Here is a 24,063-nt window from a genome sequence, read left to right on the forward strand (position 1 = left end):
AAGATAAGCCACAGTGGCACCCCATCTCCCAGATCTATGTGTTAAATCACATAAGTGTTGTAAATGTGTCATCCTTAATATACAAGCTGGATCCAAAGAAGCACAGCCCAAAGTGCAGCACTTGGTCCCAATGTGCTGTGTTTGCCATGCAGTCTGAGCTTCTGGATGAGTAAGTAAATCTGGTATCAACATCTGTAACTTTGCCACACGAAAGAGAAATAATTCAGGTCATAAAAGAACAGAACAAGGAATTACTGTGATCAAAATCCATGCCATAGGACAGCTACCACCTGAGCTTCCTGCTCTAGCCCTGTCATATCCTGTGCTGTGGGATAAAAACCTCCAGGACCCTGGAAGATGGTGCATGGAACCCTTCTTTGGTCCTGCCACACATCAACCGGGCAGACAGCTGTGTGAAATGGTCCCCATTGCAAAACAAGTTTGCTCTGAGCAGCAGTTCTCAAATCATTTCCATATGTTACTTTGAAGAAGAAAATGACTGGTAAGTCTCAAAACACAGTAAGCAAGAGCCAAGGGGAAAAAAAAATGCCCTGAAGTGCCCAGATCTTAAAGATAGGCCAGTCAGGGAATCTGTTTCCATCTGCAAGACGTGCCTGCTACAGCACAGCCCATGGCACACTCAGCATGGTTCCAGCTGGAAGGCTTCCAGCACCCAAGAGGCAATGCTGGGAACGTCTTACCTCCTGAGTAAATGCTGAGCAGCTCAGTAGCACGAGGGAGGCAATAGAGCTGGGGTGGCATGATTGATTAGCTGAGGTGTGTCACATAGAGCCTGTTGAAGGATGAGCTCAATTACACTGAAAAAGCTGTGAAACCTCGATTAAATTCTAACATAATTGTGTCCTACCTACCACTCAACCGTGTTCAACTCGAGCTTCACTTCCCTGAACTGTGGAGTTGCATCTAGAAGAGGAATTAAACTGCTCCTTAATAGTGGGGCAGGAATTCCTAGATTAACTCATTAAGGCACATCCTGACAGCATTTACTGGAATCTCCTTGCCTGGGTGACTGAAGGACTTCAGGGACCCTCAGCTGTGAGCGAGGATTGGGATAAATGAAGTGGGAAACAAAGCCAGCTCAGAGCGCTGTGCTGCCTCATGAGAACTGGGAGATAAAAAACCAGACTGAAACGATGCAATAAAAAAAGAGCTTGCGAGGGTCAGTCCTCCAGGGAGCAGGAAGGAGATGGGAAAGAGCTGCAACAGTTTGTACGCAATCCTTTCAGTTGTATTGTTAACTTTCTACAACATCTGGGCACCTTCAGTAGTTCATGAACTGCCCAAGCAGCTGGCAATTGTGATTCCCATCTCGGACGGTCTCTCTGACGCACACTGAATCAAAGAGCAATAAGATATATAATAGTGTGTGGCTGCAGTTGACTTCTTTTCCGGGAATGCACGTCAAACAGTAACCCCCTGTTTATTTTGCAGCAGAATGCAAATAGTTCTGTTAAGACGAAGCCTCAGATCCTTTGCTTCTGATGTATAAGCTGTCTGGGGCAGCTCCCTCTAGGAGCATCGTCTGCAACACTGTTCTGTTGCAATCTAAATACACACCAAAACAGCCTCTTACTGAAGGGCTTTTCTCTGAAAGCAGGTGGCAAAGCAAACACATTGTGCTGTCGGTCACATCCACTATTCTTGGTCTGGACTGACATCTGAACAATGCCTGGACTGACATCTAACAAACCAGCTACAGAGCCGAGCAACTGCTGATGTAAGTTTGTGCCTCCCCCCTCTGCCCTACACGCTGCTCCTTCCCCACAAGATAAAAGTTTCCCAGATGGACAGAACCCACTTTAAAAACAACTGGGCTTTGAAATGTCAGCAAAGTCTCGCTTGGCATGTGCTGTGTGCCCCAGTGATGTGAGAGAGCCTCCTTGGTGTTTTTAACTGTAGCCCTTCAATCTAAAGCAATGTGATGCACTGTAGCAACAAAACATCTCACATGCACCTGGCAGCCACACTTGTAGTGGGTGACCCCTTCCCAGCCCAGTGTGATATCACAACATCAAGCAAAGGATTTGAACCAGTGAAGGCGAGAAAAAACACGTAACTGTCCTGACATTAAACTCATCAAGGCAACAGGAGAATGCAAGGTATACTTTCCACATTCATACATGCAAGGACTTATTAGCAGGACTGCTTGATTCTATGAAGTTGGTGTCTTTTCCTTAAGTAAATACTAAAAGCTAAATGGAGGTGCAGGTAGATTGGTAGATAATCCAAACATTAAGCAAATGCTGTTCTCTTCATTTAACAGACACGCATTGTTGCGTGCTGACATGTGCCCAGCATGAACAAGTGTGCAGCTGGACATGGGGCACCAGATGGCAGCATTCATTGCCTGCAGATCGCAGAGCAGCCCAGGCTGCTGCTTCTCTGCTACACAGCTCATGCTGACAACACTTCTGAAGGCTGCACTGCAATCTCTTCTTCCTCCTTTGCCTTAATGATCATGGTACCACTGGCTGATTACCTAGTGCAAAGCAGAAGTGTATGTGCCACCTCTCCCCACTCCTTTCCCAAGCAAAAGATGGTTTCTTGCTATGAGATGTTTCCCCTCCAGAAACTCATCCATTCCCTGTTCCCTTCTGCCTGTTCCTTCTTTCCTGCTCTAAACAATCTGTGGACTTCTGGTTATCATGAATACCACTGAGATACTCAGCAAGTTTAGCCCCTGCCAAGATCTCTTTAGTGCAGCACATTGCACACAAAGAGCAGGCATACCATCAGTAGCTGGCTTTTGTCTGGCTGGTAGAGGAGAGCTTGGCTGGAATTAAAACACTAAGCCAGGGGACAGCCTGAAAATACCAAAGGTACCGAACCCTCCTCGTGTCAAATGATAACTGCAGCCTCCTTCTAAAGCTGTGCTTTAAAAACCAAAGATGAGCTATTTTTTCACATTTGAGATATGAGAGAAGCCAGAGAAGCAGCTCCTCACAGCCACCACCACTGCTGAGGGTCAAAAACACCCACTCCAAAGGCCAGCAGAGATTTTTGCACCGAGGATAAGAGCAGTTTCTCTCCCAGCCCTGCTGATTAAATAGCCATTGAAGGCAGCTAGCTGAAAGGAAGATTGACCAACGTGGTTGCATCAGTCAAGCTGCAAAACTAATGGCATTGCCCAAGTCTCAGATTCTTCTGTGGCTCTGCTTTATCTAAGCTTCATTTTAAAACCAGCTCATGGTAGTTTGCCCTATTACCCAAACATCCAACTACAGCAATTGCTCAGAAACTGGTTTAGAAGCACAAAGCACCAACTCCCTGTTTAACTTCTTCCTAATCCCCAACCCTGCTTTCGCTTTGACATCACTATTTCAAAATCAAACTCCGCTGAACCCACAGGGACGGTCTCAGGGCATTCAAAAACAGCTTTTCTGTTTCATTTGTAGCTTTTATTAGTGCTCCCCACTAGGGCCCTATGAATAGGAGATGGTTGGTGTTTTTTTTCCCCCAAAAACATTATAAATTTTAAACCATTCCCCTGCTGGCTTTACAGTGCAGTTAAGCTCTATGGCCTAGGGACGGTCTACTGTCAGCCTCACTACAAACTAATGCAGCTTCAAAGCTGTTTGTTTTCATACTCCTTCCTGAAATCAATCATCTTCACAGTTGCAGGTCTTAAATTCCAAAACAGGGGAATATGACGAACACTTAAAGGTCCCTGTGATGCAAAGGGGGATTAATCCAGGCAGATGTATGTGTCCACATGGAATCTGCCTCATTTGGATGGTATTGCACGTAGATCTTTTTTTCCAGAAGTCCTGTGGTGTGCACCAAGTGATCTAGGGCCAATGACTTCAGCACTCACATGAGGATTACTCATCTAATTAGGGGGTTTGCAGGCTCTGCCCCTGTGTTTCTGTGCACTGTTAATGTCATCGTACTGACTTCTAGAACATTTGTCACTTAGAGACTGGCTTTAGTTTTTATTTGTGTGTGTATGTGTGTGTGTGTGCTTTTGCTGGTGGATTTGACCTCACAAGGCAGCATCAGTCACCTGAATAAAGCTGTTATCACTGCATGAACGCAGTAAGTTTAGACTAAAGATCTCGAGAAGATCTAAAAGTCAAAAGAAAAAGATCTAAAAGCCCTATTTAAACGGCAGGGAGAAAGAATACCTCTGAAAGGAAGACTGTCTTATTTTGCAACCAATGAGAACAAGTCTAACCACAAGCTTTCCTCTTATTGCTCACTCCTCTCATGCTTCAGCACCTTGTCCATCCAGCACAGCACCTCCTTTGTTTTATTTATCTCAGCGCAGCCTCAGGGATGAAGAGAATTAATACTCGGGTCAGGTCAGCCTTGGCTTTGCTCAGCTGAGAGCTGAAAGCTCCAAAGGCCAATCCATCCCTGCCCTGCCCTTCTTGGTTAGGCCCTGGAACAGGCTGCCCAGGGAGGTTGTGGATGCCCCGTCCTTGGAGGTGTTCAAGACCAGGTTGGACGGGGCCCTGGGCAACCTGATCTAGTAAAGGTGTATGTTTGGTGGCCCTGCCAGGCAGGGGGTTGGAACTACATGATCCTTGAGGTCCCTTCCAACCCGGGTCATTCTGTGATCTGTGATTCTGAGCCCCCATCTAAAGTACCACGGCCAACCCTGCACAATATACGAGGGTTTGTTGTTGTTCCATCCCCATCTGAACACAGAACTAGTTTAAAAGCAGCCTCACATCCTGCCTAGATCCTGAGCTTCGTGCCCATAATAACTCAGACTACCCATGGCAACTCCAAGCATGGGGGCACCCACACTTCACTAGGCGGCAGTACCAGCGTCTCGCTGCCATCTCAGTGCGGAATTCCTTCCTATTTTGACCTAAATCGCCCTTTCTGAGCCCAAAGCCGCTCCCATCACAGTCGTCAGCTGAGCCACGTCTGATGCAACCACAACACCACCGCGTGGCCACGCACAGCTGTTCCCTCCTCCAGCCAATAGCAAACGTCCCTTTGCTCCCTGTGGGCGGGGCCGAGCCGTTTACCCAACCCCGATAGGTCGAGCTTCACGTCAATCAATCGATAGGACGGTCCCTCTGTGGTACTGCGGAGCCGGGGCTGGAGGCGGCGCGGCGGGGGCCGGAGCGGGCCGAACCGCCGCGCCCGCTCCATGGAGGCCGCGGCCGAAGCCCCGGGGGGGTCGGCGGAGCTCAGTTGCTTCTCCTACAACCAGGACTGCACGTAAGAGGGGCAAGGGGGCGATGGGGGCAGCCTGGAGTGGGGCCTCTATCTTCAGGCCTGATAGGGAGTGGCCCTCAGGGCCTTGTGGGGTGCAGGGCCCGGCTGGTGACTCCCGGTCAGTGGCTTCTAGTGGGGCTCTGCCCTCCTGTATCCCCTATGAGGACAGGCTGAGGGAGCTGGGTTTGTTCAGCCTGGAGAAGGTTGTGCAGTGACCTCATTGCAGCCTTTCAGTACCTGAAGGGAACTTATACCCAGGAGGGGAGGAAACTCTTGGAAAGGGCTGACAATAGCAGAACACGGGGAAATGGTTTTAAGTTAAAAGAGGGAAGATTTAGGCTGGATGTTAGGGGGAAGTTCTTTACAAGGAGAGTGGTTAGGGCCTGGAACAGGCTGCCCAGGGAGGTTGTGGATGCCCCGTCCTTGGAGGTGTTCAAGGCCAGGTTGGATGGGGCCCTGGGCAACCTGATCTAGTAAAGGTGTATGTTTGGTGGCCCTGCCAGGCAGGGGGGTTGGAACTACATGATCCTTGAGGTCCCTTCCAACCCGGGTCATTCTGTGATTCAGCTGAGGGTGCAAAACGGCAGCACTGAGCATCCCCAGCTCTGAGTTGGAGCATCCCCGGCCTCGCTCCGTGCCCAAACAAAGAGCAATGCAACACAGTGCTGCTGACGTGAGCCCCCAGCTGACAGCACTAGGGATGCCGGGGCAGCTGCTCGATGTTAATGTTTGGTGTCTGAACAGAGCCAGCTGTGCTGCACAGCACTCAGTGTGGGCAGAGCCACTCCTGGCTTCAGAAAGCCTCTGTGTAATGCTGCAGGTTGTATCCCTGCTATATCCCTATCTGCAGGCAGATGACCCAGCAGCCACAGCATCCCAGTGGGTGACACGATTGCACGCTGTGGGCTGCAGTATCCTCACATGGAAAGCAGGATGCTTAGGTTTGTTATATGTAGTTGGCTGAGCGGACACTGAAGTTGTGCCTTCTCAAACCACCGTATGATGAATTAGCCGTTCCTCTTATCTGCAGGGACTCCCTGTTGTAAATGCACTGCTGGATCTAAACCAGAGGGCTTTTGTTTTATCCTTGCAGCTCCCTGGCAATTGGAACCACAACTGGATACAGGCTTTTCTCCTTAAGTTCCGTGGAGCAACTGGACCAGGTCCATGAAAGCAGTAAGTCTCCTCTCCCTGGGTGTTGGCACAAGCTTTAGCTGTATTACTGCAATTTGGTTTGTTTTGAGGGAGTGATCCTTCTTACTGCTCTTGCAGCAATGGCATCTACTTCTGCTGCTCACTTATCAAGAGAGAAACAGCTCTGTTTAATGCCCTGTGCACTGCAGCCTTTAGAGCCAACTGCAGCTGTGGAAAAACTCCTGAGCTGAGTTGGAAGAACCCCACAAGTTTAGAAAACAGCTTCTTCCTCACTGCTTGTCAGTGTGACAACAGCAGTCTGTTCTGGAAACCAGTATTTAGAGCTAGTTTGTGGGTTGAATGTTTCACATAGGAGAGGCTGCAGGCCACCAGCATGGACTCTGGACTAAAAGCCTGTGAGTTATCCAATGTGTTATTTACTTGTAAGATGTTTTTAATGGACTTCCAGTCTAAGGAGGTCTTCACAGCAGGCTTTCAGCCATTAGCTGCGCTCAGAGCAGCATGCAGTGCACTTAACAACCCAAGACAAGTCAGACCTTAAGGAGCACATACTCTGGTCTGGTTCAGGCCAGAACCAGAAGTGCTTCAGCTGAGATGGTACCATACAAGATACAACTCGTTCCTGGGAGATACTTCTCCACTGGCTACAGTGGGAACTTCATCAACTAGGCATGGCAGCTTCATCTAGCATCAAGTTCAAGCTCCTTTGCCTTACAGAGTAAGTGAGCTGCTTATTTCTAGACTCCTGAACAACTTTCATTGTCCACACAGTCAGATCCAAGGATCAATAAGAAACAGATCCCTGCAGGTGTTACACACATGGTAAGGGGCTGAGATGCATTGTCATACATCATGGTTATAGATGAGTCCTTATGCCTCCAATGCAAGACAGCCTAAGCACTGGTTCGGGGCTACTTAATTAGAAGTCATAGTTCCCAGTTATTTAAGTACATGTCCAAAGGGGTCATTGTAATGGTGCCTTTCCAACATAAGAGCCCACACATGGTCACTGTAAGACACACCACTGTTCACCTCATCAATAGGAAGAGTAAACGTGTCAGCCTTCCCATGCCCCAAAATGGCCAGGAGAAACCAGACACCACACAGAATGGACAGTGAGTTACACACAGCTGTTCCTTACCTTGCTAAGTCCTGGCCCATTCACTGCCTCTAGGAAAGTCTCTGACCATTCTGACTCTCATTTCCTTTCATAGGATTGAGCTCTTCCTTTTTTATACCCCACCCCAAAAATTGATTACAGCTGGAGGGCTCTGCTCTGGAGGGCATGACAGCATTCTGCCTTCAGGAGAGGCTTCATTAACCCATTCCTGCTTTGTGCTGGCTATGAGAAATTTTTAATAGAAGCTGATGTTGAACTTCCTAGCCCTGAGCCTAATCCCATTTCTTCCTGAGTTGAGCTTCACTTGTCACTGCAAACAAACCAACCAGAAACCAAGCTAAAGACTGTCTCACTTTCCTTCTGTGCCCAGATGAAATCCCAGATGTTTACATCGTGGAGCGTCTGTTCTCCAGCAGCCTTGTGGTTGTGGTCAGTCATGCCAAGCCTCAGCAAATGAATGTCTACCACTTCAAGAAAGGGACAGAGATCTGCAACTATAGCTATTCCAGTAAAATCCTGTCCATCCGGCTGAATCGTCAGGTAAGGAGCTGGGGAAATGGGTTAGCCAGAGTTGTCCCACTCTGGTTCTTTACTGGAGCTGACTCTACACAGACCAGAGTCCAGCTGGCGCCCTGCTGCTCAGCACAGCAGCAGCAGCCTGGGTTCAAACTGTGTCTCTGCACAGGGCACATTAAATATTCCCTATTGGAATATTTCAAGTCATCTTTTTATCCATAATTATATTTAAAGTATGTGCCATAAGAAACTAAGGACATTTTACTACGAAGAAATAAGCAGTCTGGGTAATTGTATATAATCAGCTTCTCCTCACTTAGCAACACTGGGACCTGCAGTAAGGCTCTCCCATAAGGAAACACTGGGTTGAGTTTCCAGTAAGGCTGTGTTTGACCAGAAGTTCCTGTACCACAATTAAATCTTTCCTAAATGGATTTTTTTCACTTAAGCTTACGATGAAGCCGACAAAATAAGAATTTCCTTTGGGCTGCAGAGAGATGTATATGTATAAAAATAAACTGGGAGGTTCTGCTTAGTGTTTCTAGACGATAAGTATGTGAATAAAATAAGTCCAGGATCTTTCCCCGTGTGCTGCTCCAGTGACTGCCTGAAGATGATGTTGAAAGTCCATATAAGGTTAAGTCTCATATAAGCTGTTGACACAGGAAAATGGTAGTAAATAAAACAGGAACAGAACTCAAACAAACGGTGCATGTTTTGACTTGATCTGCCTGTGAAAGATCCTTGTGCAAACACAACAGCCCCTTGGATGTTGCTGATCCACAGGAATTCTTTGTTTCAGGCTCCATTATAACTCACATACACGTTAAGCTGGGTCATGGTGTGTCTCAAAGCAGGGAGTAAGGCTGTACCCTGACATCAGTCAGAATCTCCTCTGCAGCCTCAGTGACTGTGCTAAAACCCTGATGAATTTTTTGGAGACATTTCATAGGTGGTTTTTCTTTTCTGGCTGTATTTATATCCAACACATCTTAAGTCCTCAACATACAATTCAGCCACCTCACCAGATTTGTGACAGACTTAAGTTCTGAAGAGAAACGTGAGATGCAGTGCCTTGAATGCTGTGCAGCAGTCGCAGCACCAGGCACCTTCTGTGAGGCTGTCTGTGCACAGCGAGGATAAAACTTGTTCCTCATCTCAGCATATTTTGCACTTATGTCAGCTGGGGCTGAACAGGAGGCAGAGAATCAGCCCTTTCCAGCTCCCACTGAGCTTGCCCAGGCTTCACCTCCCACCCCCATCACCCTTCTTGTGCCTTCCTGGATTTTTTCCCTGTCAGTTCCAGCATCTCTTGCTACAGCTCTGACTTGCTGCTTTGCTATCATCTGGAGTACATCCTTTCACCTGTACATCAATAGCAGCACATTTTGCAGTTCTGGGAAAGCACACAGTGGCTTTGCTGAAATCAGCTGTATAAATATGACTCTGACAGTCCCTGCTAGCAAGCTGATGGCTGTTACTGTAGAAAAGGCAAAGTCTTCCTGGAAATGCAAAATGGCTGTGACACAGCCCCAGATGCTGTGGTTAGCAGGAATAGAAGTGGGAAAGAGTTTGATCTGAGAGTAATGGTGGAGCAAGGCAAAGATTTTCTAATGTGGGTGTTTTCAAGTTAGTAACTACACTCCACATTTAGATACTAAATAAGTGGCCTCATTTCTAAAGAGGTGGAGGCTCTGTACGTCCTGTACATGGATTTGGGTGCTTCAGCTTCAGGAGCTTGGGCAGAGTCTGGCCTCACACTTTTATCGGGATGTTTGCAGAACTTCTGGACACATGATGCTAATATAGGTGGAGCTGTGCACACCCAGAGGTCAGAAAGCACAGCCCTCCAGCCAGATCCAAAGCCTGATCCCAAAAAAGCCTCTGTGTAAAATGCCTCTGCAGGAACTCCTAGAGATCTTGACCATGCTGAGATACAGAGCAGAGCAGTCACAGAAACGATGGCCCAATGTTAAGGTTACAATATTAGGCTTCCTTTTTCCTTTCCTGCCTGTGGTTTGGCACCTCCTCGCTCCACAGCTGCTTCCTGCTGGGTGGGTGTTTGTTGCTGATGAGTTGCACAGAAGAGGTGCAAGAACATAAGCTTGGAAATACACAGCCTGTCTGCCAAGATGGTGCAAACAGTAGGTGTGAAGCACCAACTTCTGTGACTATCCCTGAACAAACTGTTCCTAGCCCAGTTTTATGCAATTCACAACTTTAGGCACATAAAGCACAGTCTTGCCTGCTTATGCTGACACATTAAGTTTAGCAGTTGTGGGAGGCCCACCAGTTAGATGCTTGCTTCCAATTTGGGAAGAAGTCAGGGCAAGGAGCAGGAAATCCCATCTGCAAGCAGGCTAACAAGCAGGACTGGCAGCCCCTCTGTTGCCTGGTCTTTATGACCAAGACTTATTTTGCTTTGAAAAGAACAACAAAGAGAAGTTGGGGAAGAAATAGATGCTAATCAAGACCCATGGCAGGGGTATAACCAAGGCCTGTGTGTTTTTAGAGCCTAGGGACGCAGAAGATCATCTTATAGAGTAACAGAGTTGTTGTTGCCACGTTCTGTTTGCTTTCTAAGGCAAAATCAGCTGTAATCAATTCTCAGAAGCAGAACTGTCCAAAATCAAAGGGTGTCCAGTGGGAGGGGATGTAGAAGCAGAAGTGGTTGTGTTTCTGCAGCATTACAGCAAAATCCCTGCTGAGTTTTTCCAGCAGCAGTATTTGAGTGTGCCAAGTACGAGAGCTGTGCTGGTGAGATTCTGTACCTGTGTCCTTGCAGAGGCTGATTGTTTGCCTGGAGGAGTCAATTTACATCCATAACATCAAGGACATGAAGCTTTTGAAGACTATCCTGGATACGCCCCCAAATACAACAGGTGAGCAAAGGAATCTGTGTGTAAGGGAGAGGTGAGCTCTGAAGGAGCCTTCCATAGCCACAGTATTTGTTTTAGAATTCAAGCCAGCCTGTGGTGTGTGTATTTTTAGCAGCACGACTAATTCAGCATCAGGGAACCAGAAATGTATGGAGGCAGTCAGTCAGGCTTATGAGAGAAGAAACCCTGCTCTGTTCTGTGTAAATGCTTCAAAGACACCAGCAAGATTTGAGTTAAGTTCAGTCCCTTTCCATCCTTGAAGGGATACCCATGCAGCTCATGGCTTCCTGGAGCACGCCGTTGTTCTCTGTTACAAGATCAAAGCTGTAAGGCAGGCCAGGACTTCAAACTCCCCTCCATATACAGGGCAACTTCATGTTCTCCCTTTGGGGCTCCCAACCCCTCCCTTCAGCTTGCCCTGTGTCAGAGTCCCACAGTGCCTTCCCTCAGGACATAGGGGCCCTGCTTCCCTGCTGCCAGCATGACTCAGCTGTGGTGGCACACCTTGGCACTCCCTGCAGACCTGCTTCACACCATGGGGGCACGCTGCTCTGCCAGGCAGGCGGCTCCTGTGGTCAATTATGTGTTCAGAGTCAGCTCCCACAGTGAGTAGTGCCACAGGGAGCACCTGGGGCAGAAAACACAGCCAGGCATGGCTCTGATTCCAGCATGCCTCTGAGCCAGCCCTGCCAGGGAGTTCCCTGAGCTTGGGCTGCCACCTGGTATTGTTCCACACACAGGAGAAACCCACAGGGCAGGGCAGGTGGCTGTGCAAGAGATTTTCCCTGCGTAGCGTAGGGTGAATCCTGCTGATGGAGAGGAAGAGTTTTTAGCAGTGAGCAGGGAAGCCTGGCTGAGCGCCCAGAGCAGCGCTGCCGGATGGAGCTGTGACATCCCGGTCGCAGACCGCAACAGCTTTCCAAGGGCGGTTGGTTGTGAAGTTATTGATGTGCTCACGCCTGGCTTCTGGGCTTTCAAGGGATGCTGTTCTGGCTTCTCCCCTGACCTACTTCAGGTCTTAACAGATGGCCTCCTCATGTAGATTAAACATACTAAATACTGCAAATATAATTAAAGTTTAAAACCTTCCTGAGAAAGCCCAGCAGCAGCAGGCAGGAAGAGGATACCCAGGCCTGGAGCTGTACTGATCAGGTCACAGTTTAAAAGCAACAGCAATCAGAAGTCACTGGGACAGGACTAGGCTGCTGCGGATCATAGGACTTCATGCAGGCTTAATTTGCTAAAATCCTTTCACCACAGCAGCTGTCATTGAAATGAGCTGAGTGTCAAGTGCTGTGGCACGTGTGTTTCCTTCATCCCCCAGCATCTAATTTGCTACCAAGCCTGACCCCAAAGACAGTGTGTCCAGGAGGCCAATGCAGGCTCCTTTTTGGAGCAGGGATCTGGGGATTTGTTGCACACCCAGCTCCCAACCCATCGCTTTCCTTCAGCTTGGGCTGCATATGAGGGACTGCGTGTCGAGCAGCCCATGCTGCTGTCACACGGCTGAGGGAGGTGCAGTGACCTCGGGCTCCCCTCACACACACATGCCAGGAGAAGCGGTGCTTCCTGCAGGGTGATGTGCACAGCCTTTCCAGGATGATCACACACACCACGGGCTGCTGCTCCGTAATGTCTGGCCAGGCTCCTCCATGCAGGAGAGGAAAATGCCCGGGGTGGGCGAGTCTGTTGTTTTTCATGCATGCTCAAATAAGGAGTGAATCTCTCTCCTGAGAGGAAACCACACTGCTTAGCTGTGAGCATTCAGCTCCAGGCGAGCACACGAGCCAGGCTGATTGCTCGTGCATGAAGCAAAGCCCCCGGGGAACACAGCTCTGCAGAGCGTTGCTGTCTGTCACCATCAGCATGCTTTGTGTTCAGGAGATCACTGGTGGCTCTTGTCCCCTGAGAGTCCTGGCCCAAACTGCTCCAAGGAGGGCAGAAGAGCCCCAGGGAGGCTGTGAGGTGACTCATGTCAGAGGCAGGATTGGCACTGAGGTTGTTGTGCTCATGCTGACATGAACACCATGAGGGCTGATCCATGGGGACAGATGCAGCTTTGGTAACTACTTCAAGTGGTTCCCTTGAACCCTGAGGCCCTGCTGGACCTGCTGCCCTGGCAGCAAAGCCAAGCTTCCCCCATGCTGTAGGTGTTTCTCTATGCTGCCAGAGGAAGCTCCCTGTAAAGTGGCAACCACAGAGGTGCTGTGCCCACTCCTGTGCCCACTGACTGTCACTAGGCTGCCAGGTGCCAGGGCCAGAAGAGCATTTTCAAAGGCTGCCGTATGGTTTGTGCTCTGTGTTCTTTCTACGTCCCTGAGGTCAGCTGAGTACACTCACATCTGTGTTTTCCCCTGGCCTGGTTTCCCATTTGCTTCTCCCAGACAGACGCAGAGCAGAGGGAGAGGGTGACTCACACCGGCCAGCTCAGAGATTGCTTTGTTGAGCTTCAGCCTTCCCTAGTCCCTCGCTAGAAGGGGCTACACTGACCCCCAGTGCTGTCTGGGCTGGGGAAGACCCTCCTCAGATACACAATTGCTCTGTACAGCAGTCTCAGAGCTGTCTGCATTCCTCCCAGCCTGTCTTTCTTGGGTGCCATCACCTCTGCTGCCTCTGCTCCACTTCCCCGCAGTGCACACAGTCCTTGGCATGATATAAATGCTTCTCATTGATAGGGAGTGGACCTCAGGGGCCTCTGGCCCATCCTGCAGCTCCTGGCTGTGCTGCGGTCTCTTTGTGTAGTTATAAACAATGACCTAAAACAAGAGCTTCAGCTGATTCTTCCCTACTGCTGGGCCAGGGCCAGAGCAGTGTCCTGACATGACAGCTTGCACAGTGTGTGTGCGCGTGTCAGCGCGCATATGTGCCCGCGTGCGTGTGTCCTGTTTGGGCAGCAAGGAGCACAGCCCAGGCAGCCTTTAACCCTGCAGCTTCCTCCCCACGTGGGGGACATGGGACCCCTGAGTGGCAGCCAAGAAGCTGGGGTCGTGCTGAGCCCCCGGCTGAATGCTGGGATGACTGGGAGCACGCAGACATGGGGCAGGAAGCAAGTGAGATCCATTGCTGTGTGTGACATGATCCACTGCAATGGGTCCTGAGCCAGCGGCAGAAATGAGAGGCAGGAAGAGGTGCTCTGTTCCTGGGTCACCGGGGGGACAGGCGCATGGACAGCCCTGCACACACGTTCATCCATCCCTGTCGTTTCCTGCAATTCCTGCTCACTTGAAAGGGAACGTCTGGGAGACTTTATCCTCTTGTTGGCATAAAAACAGATGGTTAGTACAGGGAAGAAATCCTCGTGTGGTTAAAATTCAGCTCAGCTCAAGTTCCTCATCTGCCAGAACCTCCCTGCAGAACTGTGGCATTTGCTTTATCTCCTTCTGCTTCCCTTTTCCTATCAGGGAAGGAAGTGGCAGTGCCTGGCCCCATGGCTGCAGCTCGGAGCTCCAGTTGTGCACTTAGCCCTGCTCACATCTCCAGCTGTCCAGATGTACCCAGACAGGAGCCCTGTTTACACTGAGACCAGCATTTTTTGGCCTACATTCTTGCCTTCAAAAAGGAGATGATTGAGGAGGGGAAAGAAAGAGCTTCAGCAGGACAGGGGCTCTCTCAGGGCAGGGTTTGGGGAGGCCGTGGCGGGGTGCAGGAGCCGTACTGTCCCGTACCAGCAGGTGTCCCCACGGCCGAGGCATCTCCAGCATCCAGCTGGCGCACACCCGGTACCGGACACCATCCCAAAATGTGACAGCACCCAAACCCCTGCGGTGTTCATGGCCACGTTTCTGCTTTCTGTGCTCCACCAGCAAATAACCTCAGCTGTGTCCTTCTTGCCCTGCCAGGTCTGTGCGCTCTCTCGATCAACCACGCCAACTCCTACTTGGCTTATCCCGGCAGTGCAACCAGCGGAGAGATCGCACTTTACGACGGAAATACTTTGGTAAGTGTGAAGCTCGCCCATTTGGATACCAGCAGGGACTGAAAACAAACAGAACCACGGCAGAGCCAACGAGGCCTTGGGGAAAGATGAATAAATGCACTCCACTGTGCTGTAAGCAGTATTTGCCTGGGGCAGGCACGTTCCCTATCCCCCTTGCCTAGACAAAAGCAGACAGCCTCTTTGAGATCAGAACATCCATTTCCCAGTACTGGACAGTGAGGGAAATGAGACCCATGTTAGAGGGCAACTGCCAGGCTGGCATGGGCAGGGCTCAGTGAGCTTCAGCCTCATAGCCAGAGCGAGTGATGTGAGCGGGGTGGCTTATGGAGCTTGGAGCTGCTCCAGGCACGGGATGCGGGCAGCTGCTTTGCTATGCCACAGGCTGCAAGGGATTCTGAACCCCAAGCCATGCATGGGGAGGAGGAGGTGCTCACATCCTCCTCAGGAAACTTGTTATCTGCAGTTTATGCCAGGGCTTTGGATTATATAAGACTGCTGCTCTGTACATGCAGCAGGAGCTGAAGATCTGCAGCAGAGGAGAGCAGAGCCCATATGGGAAAACACACTGCTGCTGTGGAAAGACGCTTGCAGGAGCCAGAGCTCCCTACAGTCAGTGGGGACACAGCAGTATTTGCTGTACAGCCACAGTGTGTAGAACCAAGGCACAAAGAAATGCCTGGCTCTGGGGGTGCATCTGCAAGCCTGCAGCCTGCTTAAGGGACAAGGAGCTGAGGATCTGTGTCCAGGAGGAGCTTTTGGTAAGCACAGTGTCTGTATCAGGTGGGGGGGAGTGAGCTTGAGGCAGGGCAGGGACTATTGAAGGGATATCAGAAATGCAGTACAGTCTCTTGAATACACATGTGCAGTTCTGCATAGGGCATGAGGCAAGAACGTTCCGTGCTTACGCAGTTTGAGAAGCAGTTTGTCTCTTTACTCTCACATCACCTTCTGTCCTACAGAAAACAGCCTGCACAATTGCTGCCCACGATGGGCCTCTGGCTGCCCTAACCTTCAACTCCACTGGGTCAAAGCTGGCAAGTGCTTCTGAAAAAGTGAGTGAGCATTGCTGGGAACAACCTCCTTGCCACTACCAGCCTGTGGCTGGCAAAGGGGCACAGCCATCACTGGAGCATGGGATGCAGGGACAGGGGATCTTGAAGGAGCTCCTTTTTAAACACAGCTTCCTGGGGAGGGGCACTCAGATGACCGACTTGTATCATGTCTGTATTGACCCGAGCTGACAAACAGAGCCTGTGCATGTTCTGAGTTTCCTTGGTGTGTCAGGGCTCGTGCTCTTTGCCCTGCTCCTGTGTGATCTTTCTATCTGCATTTTTTACAGGGCACGGTCATTCGTGTATTTTCCATTCCTGGTGGGCAAAAGCTCTATGAATTCCGTCGAGGGATGAAAAGGTCAGTTCATGCTTCTATCAGTGACAAGTACACAGAGGGCTCCCGGAGCAGAAATGTAAACATGGGGACAGAGCACCGTCAGATCCTGGCAGCTTTGGCATCATTTGCAGAAAGAAAACAAGAGTGAGCATATCAGATAGAAATGTCATTGTGCCAGACAGCCGTGCTGGCCCAGCTGCCTCCAGCAAGCTTAGCGATTCCATTCAGCGTGTCACAGTACAGGGCAATAGCAGAGAACAGAGGTAGATTCAGTCCATCTTCTCTGTCCATTTTTTGTTTCTTACTTGAAATAATGAAGTCTCATTATCTCTCAGTTATCATCCCGATTCTTCTCAAAGGAGGTGTTTTGAAGCTGCTAAGCCACTTGCGTAGAGCCCAAGTCTTGATGGCGGGGGTGGACTGGGTCTTTTCTCTCCCTGTGAGCAAAACCCCACAGTTCCCATGCAGCGGGGTGCCAAGTAGTGACTGGTTCTGTCTGTTCTTGGCCCTAGGTATGTGAATATCAGCTCTCTGGTGTTCAGCATGGATTCCCAGTTCCTGTGTGCTTCGAGTAACACAGAGACAGTGCACATCTTTAAACTGGAGCATCTCACTGACAGGTGAGGGAGTAACCAGAGTTAACCTGCCCCAGGGTTGTCCATTTTGGACGTCTGCCCGTACTCTGTTCTTCTCCCACTCCAGCCGGCCAGAAGAGCCACCAACCTGGAGTGGGTACATGGGAAAGATGTTCCAGGCTGCCACCAACTACCTCCCTGCCCAGGTGTCGGGCATGATGAACCAAGATCGAGCCTTTGCCACTGTCCGCCTTAACATCTCTGGACAAAGGAACATCTGTGCCCTCTCCACGTATGTATTGACCTCTGTGTCCCACTGCCACCCCAGCCTTCATGCAGACACAGCTATGTATGCTCACCACCACCGCTGTGCCCGTTACCTTACACCGTGCAGAGCACACAGCGTATGTTTGCTGTCAGCGCGTGCATGCAGCTGTTGTGTTTGGACTCATGATGCTTTTCTCCTTAGGATTCAGAAGCTGCCTCGACTGCTGGTGACTACATCTGATGGACATCTCTATATCTACAACTTGGACCCGCAAGATGGAGGAGAGTGTGTCTTAATTCAGAAACACAGGTAAATGCCCCTCCAGTGCCATGATGTGCTGAGAGACAATTTTGGGGCTGCAATTGTGCGGAGCAGCTCTGGGAGCTTCCGTCAACAAAACCTCACCCACACACACGCCTGCAGGCACTCAGAGCTGCAGCAGAGCCTTCCGTGCTGCCGTTCTGTTTGTATGCCTGGTTTGATTAAGCACGTAACCCCACATCTGGACTGCTTGGCTCCAGATGTGAAGCCTTTGGGGTGGGGTGCGATGTAACATGTGCTGGAAGCCAGGACGTGGCCGACAGCCAGGAAAATGCCAACAGATCTTTAAAAGCCACAAAACAAAAGCGCTTCAAAGCTGCGCTGTCCAGCGTGCTCCGGCCGCTGGCCTCCCATCTCCTTCAGACACTGCTGACCCCCCTCCCGTGCTCCCATTGTGTTGTGGCTATCCAGAGCTGGCAGCCCTGCGTTGTATGTGGGTTCCTCTTTTAGCATCAGAGGACTGAAAAGGGCCCTTGGGTCATGAGTTACATTACATCATACTATATCTCTGCTCAGACTCCGTCCGAAACTAGCCAGCACTGCTTTTCCCATCTAGTCCACTCCTGTTGGAAGCCCTTTGGAGCCCCCTCATGATTAGAAACACTGTTTGCCTTTGTAACCTAAAGCTTTTGTGGTCAATCTGTTCCCTTCTATTCTCATGCCAGCATTGTCCTCTAGCTGAAGTACTGCTTTCCCTATCTTCTGCATCCCCCCTGCTTTATTTGGAGAGCACAGTGATCTCCTCTGCAGTACTGTTAGGGCTGCAGTCAGAGTTTCAATGCTTCAGAGTTTTGACAAATCATAGAACTATAGGATAGAAGGGACCTTTACAGACCATCCAGTTCTAATCCCTACCTGATGGTGGCCTGGGCACCTTCCAACTTTTCAGTTGGTTGATGTACCTCAAGGAGACATGACTGCAAATGTGTGTCTCAGATAGTGCCGGGGAAGGAACGAATGGGATCAGAACTAACTCTTCTTCCCTCTTTTGTTCCTGTACAATCAGTCTACTTGGCTCAGGAAAAATGGAGGAGAACAAAGAAAATGACCTTCAGCCTCCATTACCTCAATCTTATGCAGCAACTGTAGCCAGACAAAGTACAGTGCCTTCAACTTCGACCATGCCAGGTAAGCACTGTTCCTGCCCTTCCTCAGTGCAAAGAAAGCAAGATAGCCCCTGGAGCAAAGTGGGAAGTCTCTGAACAATCAGATATTCACTATAACCATAAACACCCCATATACAAGGCACACTGGGGCAGCAGGGCCTTCTGCAGCTCACCCAGTTCATTCCATTGGGAATGGATCAGTTATTTTCTGCTCTGCTTGCCCAGACCTCATGCCAGGCAGCTGCAGTCCATTCCTGATTGGCAGTGTTGATGGTGATACCTTTCCCTTCTGCTACCCTCAAATGCTCTGCCAAATGCCAGAGAAATCAGGATGTGTTAAAACAATGATAAAACTGTCGCAGCTGTTTGTTTCCAGCCTCATAGCACCCATTTATCAGCAGCGCTTTGCATTTCCACTTCTGCAGGTTATTCGGAGGATGGTGGTGCCCTGCGAGGAGAGGTTATCCCAGAGCACGAGTTTGCAACTGGACCAGTGTGTCTTGATGACGAGAATGAGTTTCCTCCTGTGAGCATTCGGGACCCCTAAAACAGCAATTCAACCCCAATGCTAAGAAGAAAGTATTAACCTCTTACAGAAGAGATTCTGTTGCCCTGACCTTGTCCCTGTTAGCTGTGAAACTAAAAATCACTACTTCAGGTATAGGGAGAGCGCCAGGAACATCACAGCCCTGCTACATGGCAGCTGGGATGGGGCAAGGATGATCAGCCTCATAATTAGAGAGAGACCTGAACAGATGAACAGAATGAAGTGCAGATGCAGAACAGAGTTCAGATCCAGATCTGACCTTTGTGCCTTGCTCAGATTTCTACTGTTATCAGGAATAGCTTTAATTTGAACAATGCCATCATTTAGAAATAAAAACTTAGTTTTCCCTGTTGCACTTTCAGTCAGTTGTATTGGCTTATGGAAAACAACTGGAACATACCTGAACCTCATCAGTCCTCTGGAAATCTCTCATTTCCAGACAAAGAATCAAAGCAAAGCAGATTTTTAAGCCATTGTTTTGGTTTTTTAAGTGGCACTTTCTCAGTTACTGTTGGAAGAACATACTGGCTTTATAAAATCTAACTTAAGCCTGGCTGTGTCTCTCCCTCTCTTCCGTGTTAAATACTTAACCCCTAAGTGGACAGATATTGCTTACAGTGCTGTGATCTGGCTGTAATCAGCAGCACCTTCGTGCTAGTAGTGCATTAATACAGCAGAATACTGTAATGGATTTCAAGCTGTAGACTTGGCAGACTTTGGAATTCCTTACTCCACTTTCACATATCCTGCTGCTGGAGATTTGCCTGAAGAAGGAGGAAGTAAAAATTTCATTGGGATCCCAGGATTTGTTCCATATGCTGGGGCTGACCTCCTCTGTAAGGCACTTTCAAATTAAGTGATGCAAAGAGTTATTTGTGTAAGAGATGACTAATTTGTGCCTCCCTTTGAAACTCTGCCTAAACGCGGCTCTTCGAGTCACATAAAGATCTTAGACTGATTCTCTTTACCTGTACTGCAGCTTGTTGGAGACAGAGAACAAGAGTTTTCTATTACTCCTACTCCATCCCCTAAGAAGGACATTTCAGTGTCTCCCATCTGGTTAAAGCCCTTTGGGCCGCAGAGCAGCTGGAAGAAATGTTCGAGGAGCTGCACGGCCAGAGAGGAATCCTTTCCTTCTTCTGACAAACCTGCTCTTTGAGCATGTGGTTTGGGGCCATGCAAATGCCAGCAAGCAGGAACCACGCTGCTCCTGAATGAGCTGCCTGCTGGGACTGCGCTGTAAAAACCAGCCCCAAAACCCTGCTGTACAGGCAGGGGTTTTATTAAATGGACTTTGATCTGTCAAAATCCCGTGCTGTAATTAACCTGACGGAGCAACTTACATGTGTAACGTTAGGGAGGAGGTGGTGCGAGAAGGAAGGAGCTTTCCAAAAATACTCCCTAACACGGTGGTTTAGCAGTTGGAGCTTCCAGATAAAGTGTGTGCAGTCAGGACTTCAGCTTTGCCCTCCATTGCTGACTGTAACTTGTTTTACATCTGCTCTTCTCTCTGCTGTGGCTCTGGCTCCTGCTGTGCGGTGCACAGGGAGACCAGCTCGGGATGTTTTGATGTTCTGAATTTCACTCAGCTTCGCTGTTTTCTCAGTGCTGAGCAGTTTGGTGACTCGTCCAAGAGGGGTTTCAGGGATCGGTCACTTCTGTGCGGAGAAAGAGGGAGAAGAAAACTGACCTTATCCAACAAAAATGTTTTGACAGCATTCTGTTTTGCGGAAACATGGGAAGGGTTTTGTTTGTTTTCCAGTGTGCAACAAAAAGACATTTAAAAACCTCAAAACTTGTGACAAAATGGAATATTTACCCACAGCCCACGAGGACGGCTTTGAACTCAGACGTACTTGTGGAGGAACAGCAGCGCTGAGACCCAGCGGATCCTCTCCGTTTTGAAATGCTTTGCCTTCCCCTGACCTCGAGTTCTGGTGAGCAAGACTTGAGAGACTCAGCTCTTAATAACAAGGAAACGCAGCTTCGGTCTAATGCACAGTCTGTGGCTGATGGTAGAAAACTGCCTCTTCATTAAATGGAAGGAGGGACAGGTCAGAGAAGAGATGAGAAGCACAAGGAGGGCTTGTAAAGACACCTCAATGAGAATGAATGTGGCTATTGCTGCTGCTGATGCCAGCACTGTTGAAGTATCCCATAGCAAAAGGTTAAGCAAGTTCAATTACACGTCTTGCTTACACTGATGGGCTGGATTAAATGCTCTCAGGTCTCCTAGGGGCTCTGGAGTAACTGTGATCTTCTGCAGAAGGTACTTGGGCATTACTGAGATGGACAGCAGGCTGGAGGAGAAGGTGAGGAGAAGATGTTGTGCTTCAGATGGGCTCAAGGAAGCAGCACTGCGCCTGAACTTCACAATTGGACGGCGCCGTGGGAAGAAGCAGCCCAGCTCTGGCTGTGAGCAGTTGGGAAGGTCCCTGCCATTCTCACCAAGCAGTTGCCATCTCTCTGCAGGTTCATTGGTGTCACTGAAGCTTCCAGCAGTGCCAGAAAATGCTCAGCCTCAGCAGACATCGCAGGGTTGGGCTGTGAGGTTCCACAAAAGAAATCCCATAGAGTTCAGTGAGAATGATGCTGGATTGTGCACATGGCGTGTATTTATATATGAGTAGTTCATGCAAAGTGTCTCAGGGTCTTTGCTGCTCCCACTTTCCTCTTTGTGGCTGCTTTATCACTACATGGTTTTGGTGATAGTTCGGATTGGTTTTGCCTTGCCTTGTTCAGGTTGGATATTAGGAACAACTTCTTATCTGAAAGAGTGGTCAGACACTGGCACAGCTGCCCAGGGAGGTGGGGGAGTCCCCATCCCTGCAGGTGTTCCAGAATGGTGCAGATGTGGCATTAAGGGACGTGGTCAGTGGGCATAGTGGGGGTGGGTTGAGCTTGGGGATCTTAGTTCTCCTTTCCAACCTTAACGATTCAATCATCCTCTAATCCTATAATTCAGGTTGAGTTCCATCTGCAGACCCCGGTGATGCACATTGCGCTCCGTTCTCCTCCTGTGCCAAAGCTGAACTTCTGGGGGACTTCATGGGGCAAACACAGCTCACCCAGAGCGACCCCAGTCGTGCAAGCAGGGCTGCACTCAGTGCCATGCCCATCCCACACAGGACACAGCACCAAGGCAGCTGCTTCCAGTTCCCAGGGCTGTAAATTTGGGGAGGGGGGATTAAATAAATAAACCTCTGACAAATCTGCCTTTGAATGGAAAGTAAAACACTGCAGGACATCCCTCCCCCTTTTACTCCCATGTACGTAAAACCAACTTGAAACACACCCCGTTGCTGGGAAAAGTAAGGCCCTTCTGTTTTGATTTTGGTAGATAATCTTGTGCCGTGGAGGTCAGCCGGGCAAAGCGAAGAGGTCATGATGAGAAGCAAACATCCGTGTGTAGGACAGCTGCTGGGAAGTGCTTCGGAGCAGCCAGGAATCTCCAAGAACAGATCTGTGAGTCTTCAAGAAGACTAAAAAGTCCAAGGTGGGCCACTGCTTTTAACTAGAGTACATATAAGTGAATGGCTCGCCCTGCTCACCCCTCGTTTTAATCCCTGCCTGGGTGGGGTGTCCGTGTACTGTAGGCACATTGCTATATTTAACAAACTCTATGTTAGAACCACATTGTAAATGCTAATTTAATCAGATCTGTATGTAACCAGAATTTTATATACCTGTTTTACCCGTTTCTAATTTATGCTGTTTTATGTGTATAAATGTACTTATAGGAAGATATATTAAACTTATGTCTTTGTACAGTACACACTATTTTACCCAAGCAAAGTATTTTTGCAGTGACACGAGAGAAGATGTGATTTGCTACGGTTAAAGACAGAATAAAGTCACAGTCCGTCCCTTGCAGTTTGCTGCCCGTCCTCCTGCTGTTCTTTGCGGGGCCCTAAAGATGTCAGTCTTGATTAAGCTTTAGCGAGTGGGTTTGGGGCGCTGCTGAGAGGTTGGTGGCTCCGGCACCATCCGGACCCAGCCCAGCCAAAGCCACACTGTGCTGCTGTGGGAGGCTGTGGGCCAGTGCTAATTGCAAACGGTTGGGCAGCCCCTCTAATTTCAGCAGCGCTGCCCGTAATTACAACTCCCAGTTTGCTGTGGCTCATGTAACACCTTGCTTTGCTTGAGACAAGCCACTTACGGCTTGTCCAAAGAAAGACCTGGCTGCGTAATTTGGAGTCCAAATGTGTTTCAGAAAACCCTCACTCAGCTGCTGGGAAATCCTGGTGGTTTCTGAGTTTCAGCTGCAACTTCAATTTTGCCTCTGCAGCTCCCCAGGCTTTTGCATGTGCCCACAAATGTCCCACAAGAGCCTCGCCCAGCCCTGAAGCATCGCATTGGGTTTGGTAGCTGTGTCTGCCTGCAGCCCTGGGCTGCCTGGATACCTCGGGGCCCTCTCCCTGAGCATAGAGCTGCTCCCTCAGACATAGCACTACCTCACAGGCACTGCAAGGCACACAGCATGGGGAGCTGCAGCCTCCATCCCTACCCCCTGGCCAACCTCAAGCCTGCAGCCAGCACGAACAGCAGTCCCATTCACAGAAACCAGGACTGGAAAAGGAACAGCTTGAGCAATGATTTGCTTACAGACAAAGCCGTGTTGCTCTTCTGTCCGTGTGCTGGTCCAGCGGGGCTGTGTGAGATGTGGGTGCGTGGCATCGGCAGGCCACATGCTTTGTGCTGCAGCAGGGCACTGCTGCTGGGTCCTTGGAGTAGTCTGCAACCGTGATGTTGTCTGTTGCAATATCCTCCAGGGCCTGGGCATAAGCCCTGCTGATTGCAGGCAGCACTGCTTGATACTCCCTGGATGCCACGTCCAAAGGCTCCTGCTCCTCGATATCGCTATCCAAGTTGAAAATGAGCGGTGGTCGGTGATGCTCTTCTGGCCCAGTGCTTCCATCACAAGCCTTCGCTCCTCCTAGGGAGGAAAAAAGAAACACGGTGCAGTGCCAGGCTGCTCACCCCTACCCAGGTATCCCCTCCATGATGCCCTTTTGCCACAACAGTGGCTTTGGGAGCCCTTTGCTAGGCTGAATGTT

The 24,063-nt window shown here is 49.6% G+C and overlaps 2 protein-coding genes across 10 annotated transcripts in view; one reads left to right on the forward strand and one right to left on the reverse strand.

Moving 5' to 3' along the window:
* The first annotated feature begins 5,042 nt into the window (after window positions 1–5,042).
* Window positions 5,043–22,879, forward strand: WIPI1 (WD repeat domain, phosphoinositide interacting 1). 4 transcript variants are annotated; one of them, XR_004309265.1, is made up of 15 exons: window positions 5,043–5,196; window positions 6,287–6,369; window positions 7,839–8,008; window positions 10,770–10,866; window positions 14,703–14,800; window positions 15,760–15,852; window positions 16,140–16,210; window positions 16,702–16,809; window positions 16,892–17,056; window positions 17,234–17,341; window positions 18,360–18,481; window positions 18,885–18,985; window positions 20,769–20,943; window positions 21,273–21,478; window positions 22,347–22,879. XR_004309265.1 is itself a non-coding variant. In XM_015879751.2 (13 exons), the coding sequence occupies exons 1-13, from the start codon at window positions 5,126–5,128 to the stop codon at window positions 22,392–22,394; spliced, it is 1,335 nt and encodes a 444-aa protein (XP_015735237.1). In that variant the 5' UTR covers window positions 5,044–5,125; the 3' UTR covers window positions 22,395–22,879. The 4 variants fall into 4 exon arrangements, 1 of the variants encoding a protein (XP_015735237.1); XR_004309267.1 differs by having other exon boundaries at window positions 21,273–21,318; XR_004309266.1 differs by lacking the exon at window positions 21,273–21,478.
* The window catches only part of ARSG (arylsulfatase G), a 36,980-nt gene continuing 35,555 nt past the window's right edge, over window positions 22,639–24,063 (reverse strand). For all 6 annotated transcript variants that reach the window (XM_015879747.2, XM_015879742.2, XM_015879743.2 and 3 more), the window contains one exon: window positions 22,639–23,942. In XM_015879747.2, coding sequence (XP_015735233.1) covers window positions 23,608–23,942 — 335 coding nt within the window. In that variant the 3' untranslated portion in view covers window positions 22,639–23,607. The remainder of the gene's footprint in view (window positions 23,943–24,063) is intronic.

Source organism: Coturnix japonica, chromosome 18 (assembly GCF_001577835.2).
Source record: "Coturnix japonica isolate 7356 chromosome 18, Coturnix japonica 2.1, whole genome shotgun sequence".
Classification (NCBI taxonomy): Eukaryota; Metazoa; Chordata; class Aves; order Galliformes; family Phasianidae; genus Coturnix; species Coturnix japonica.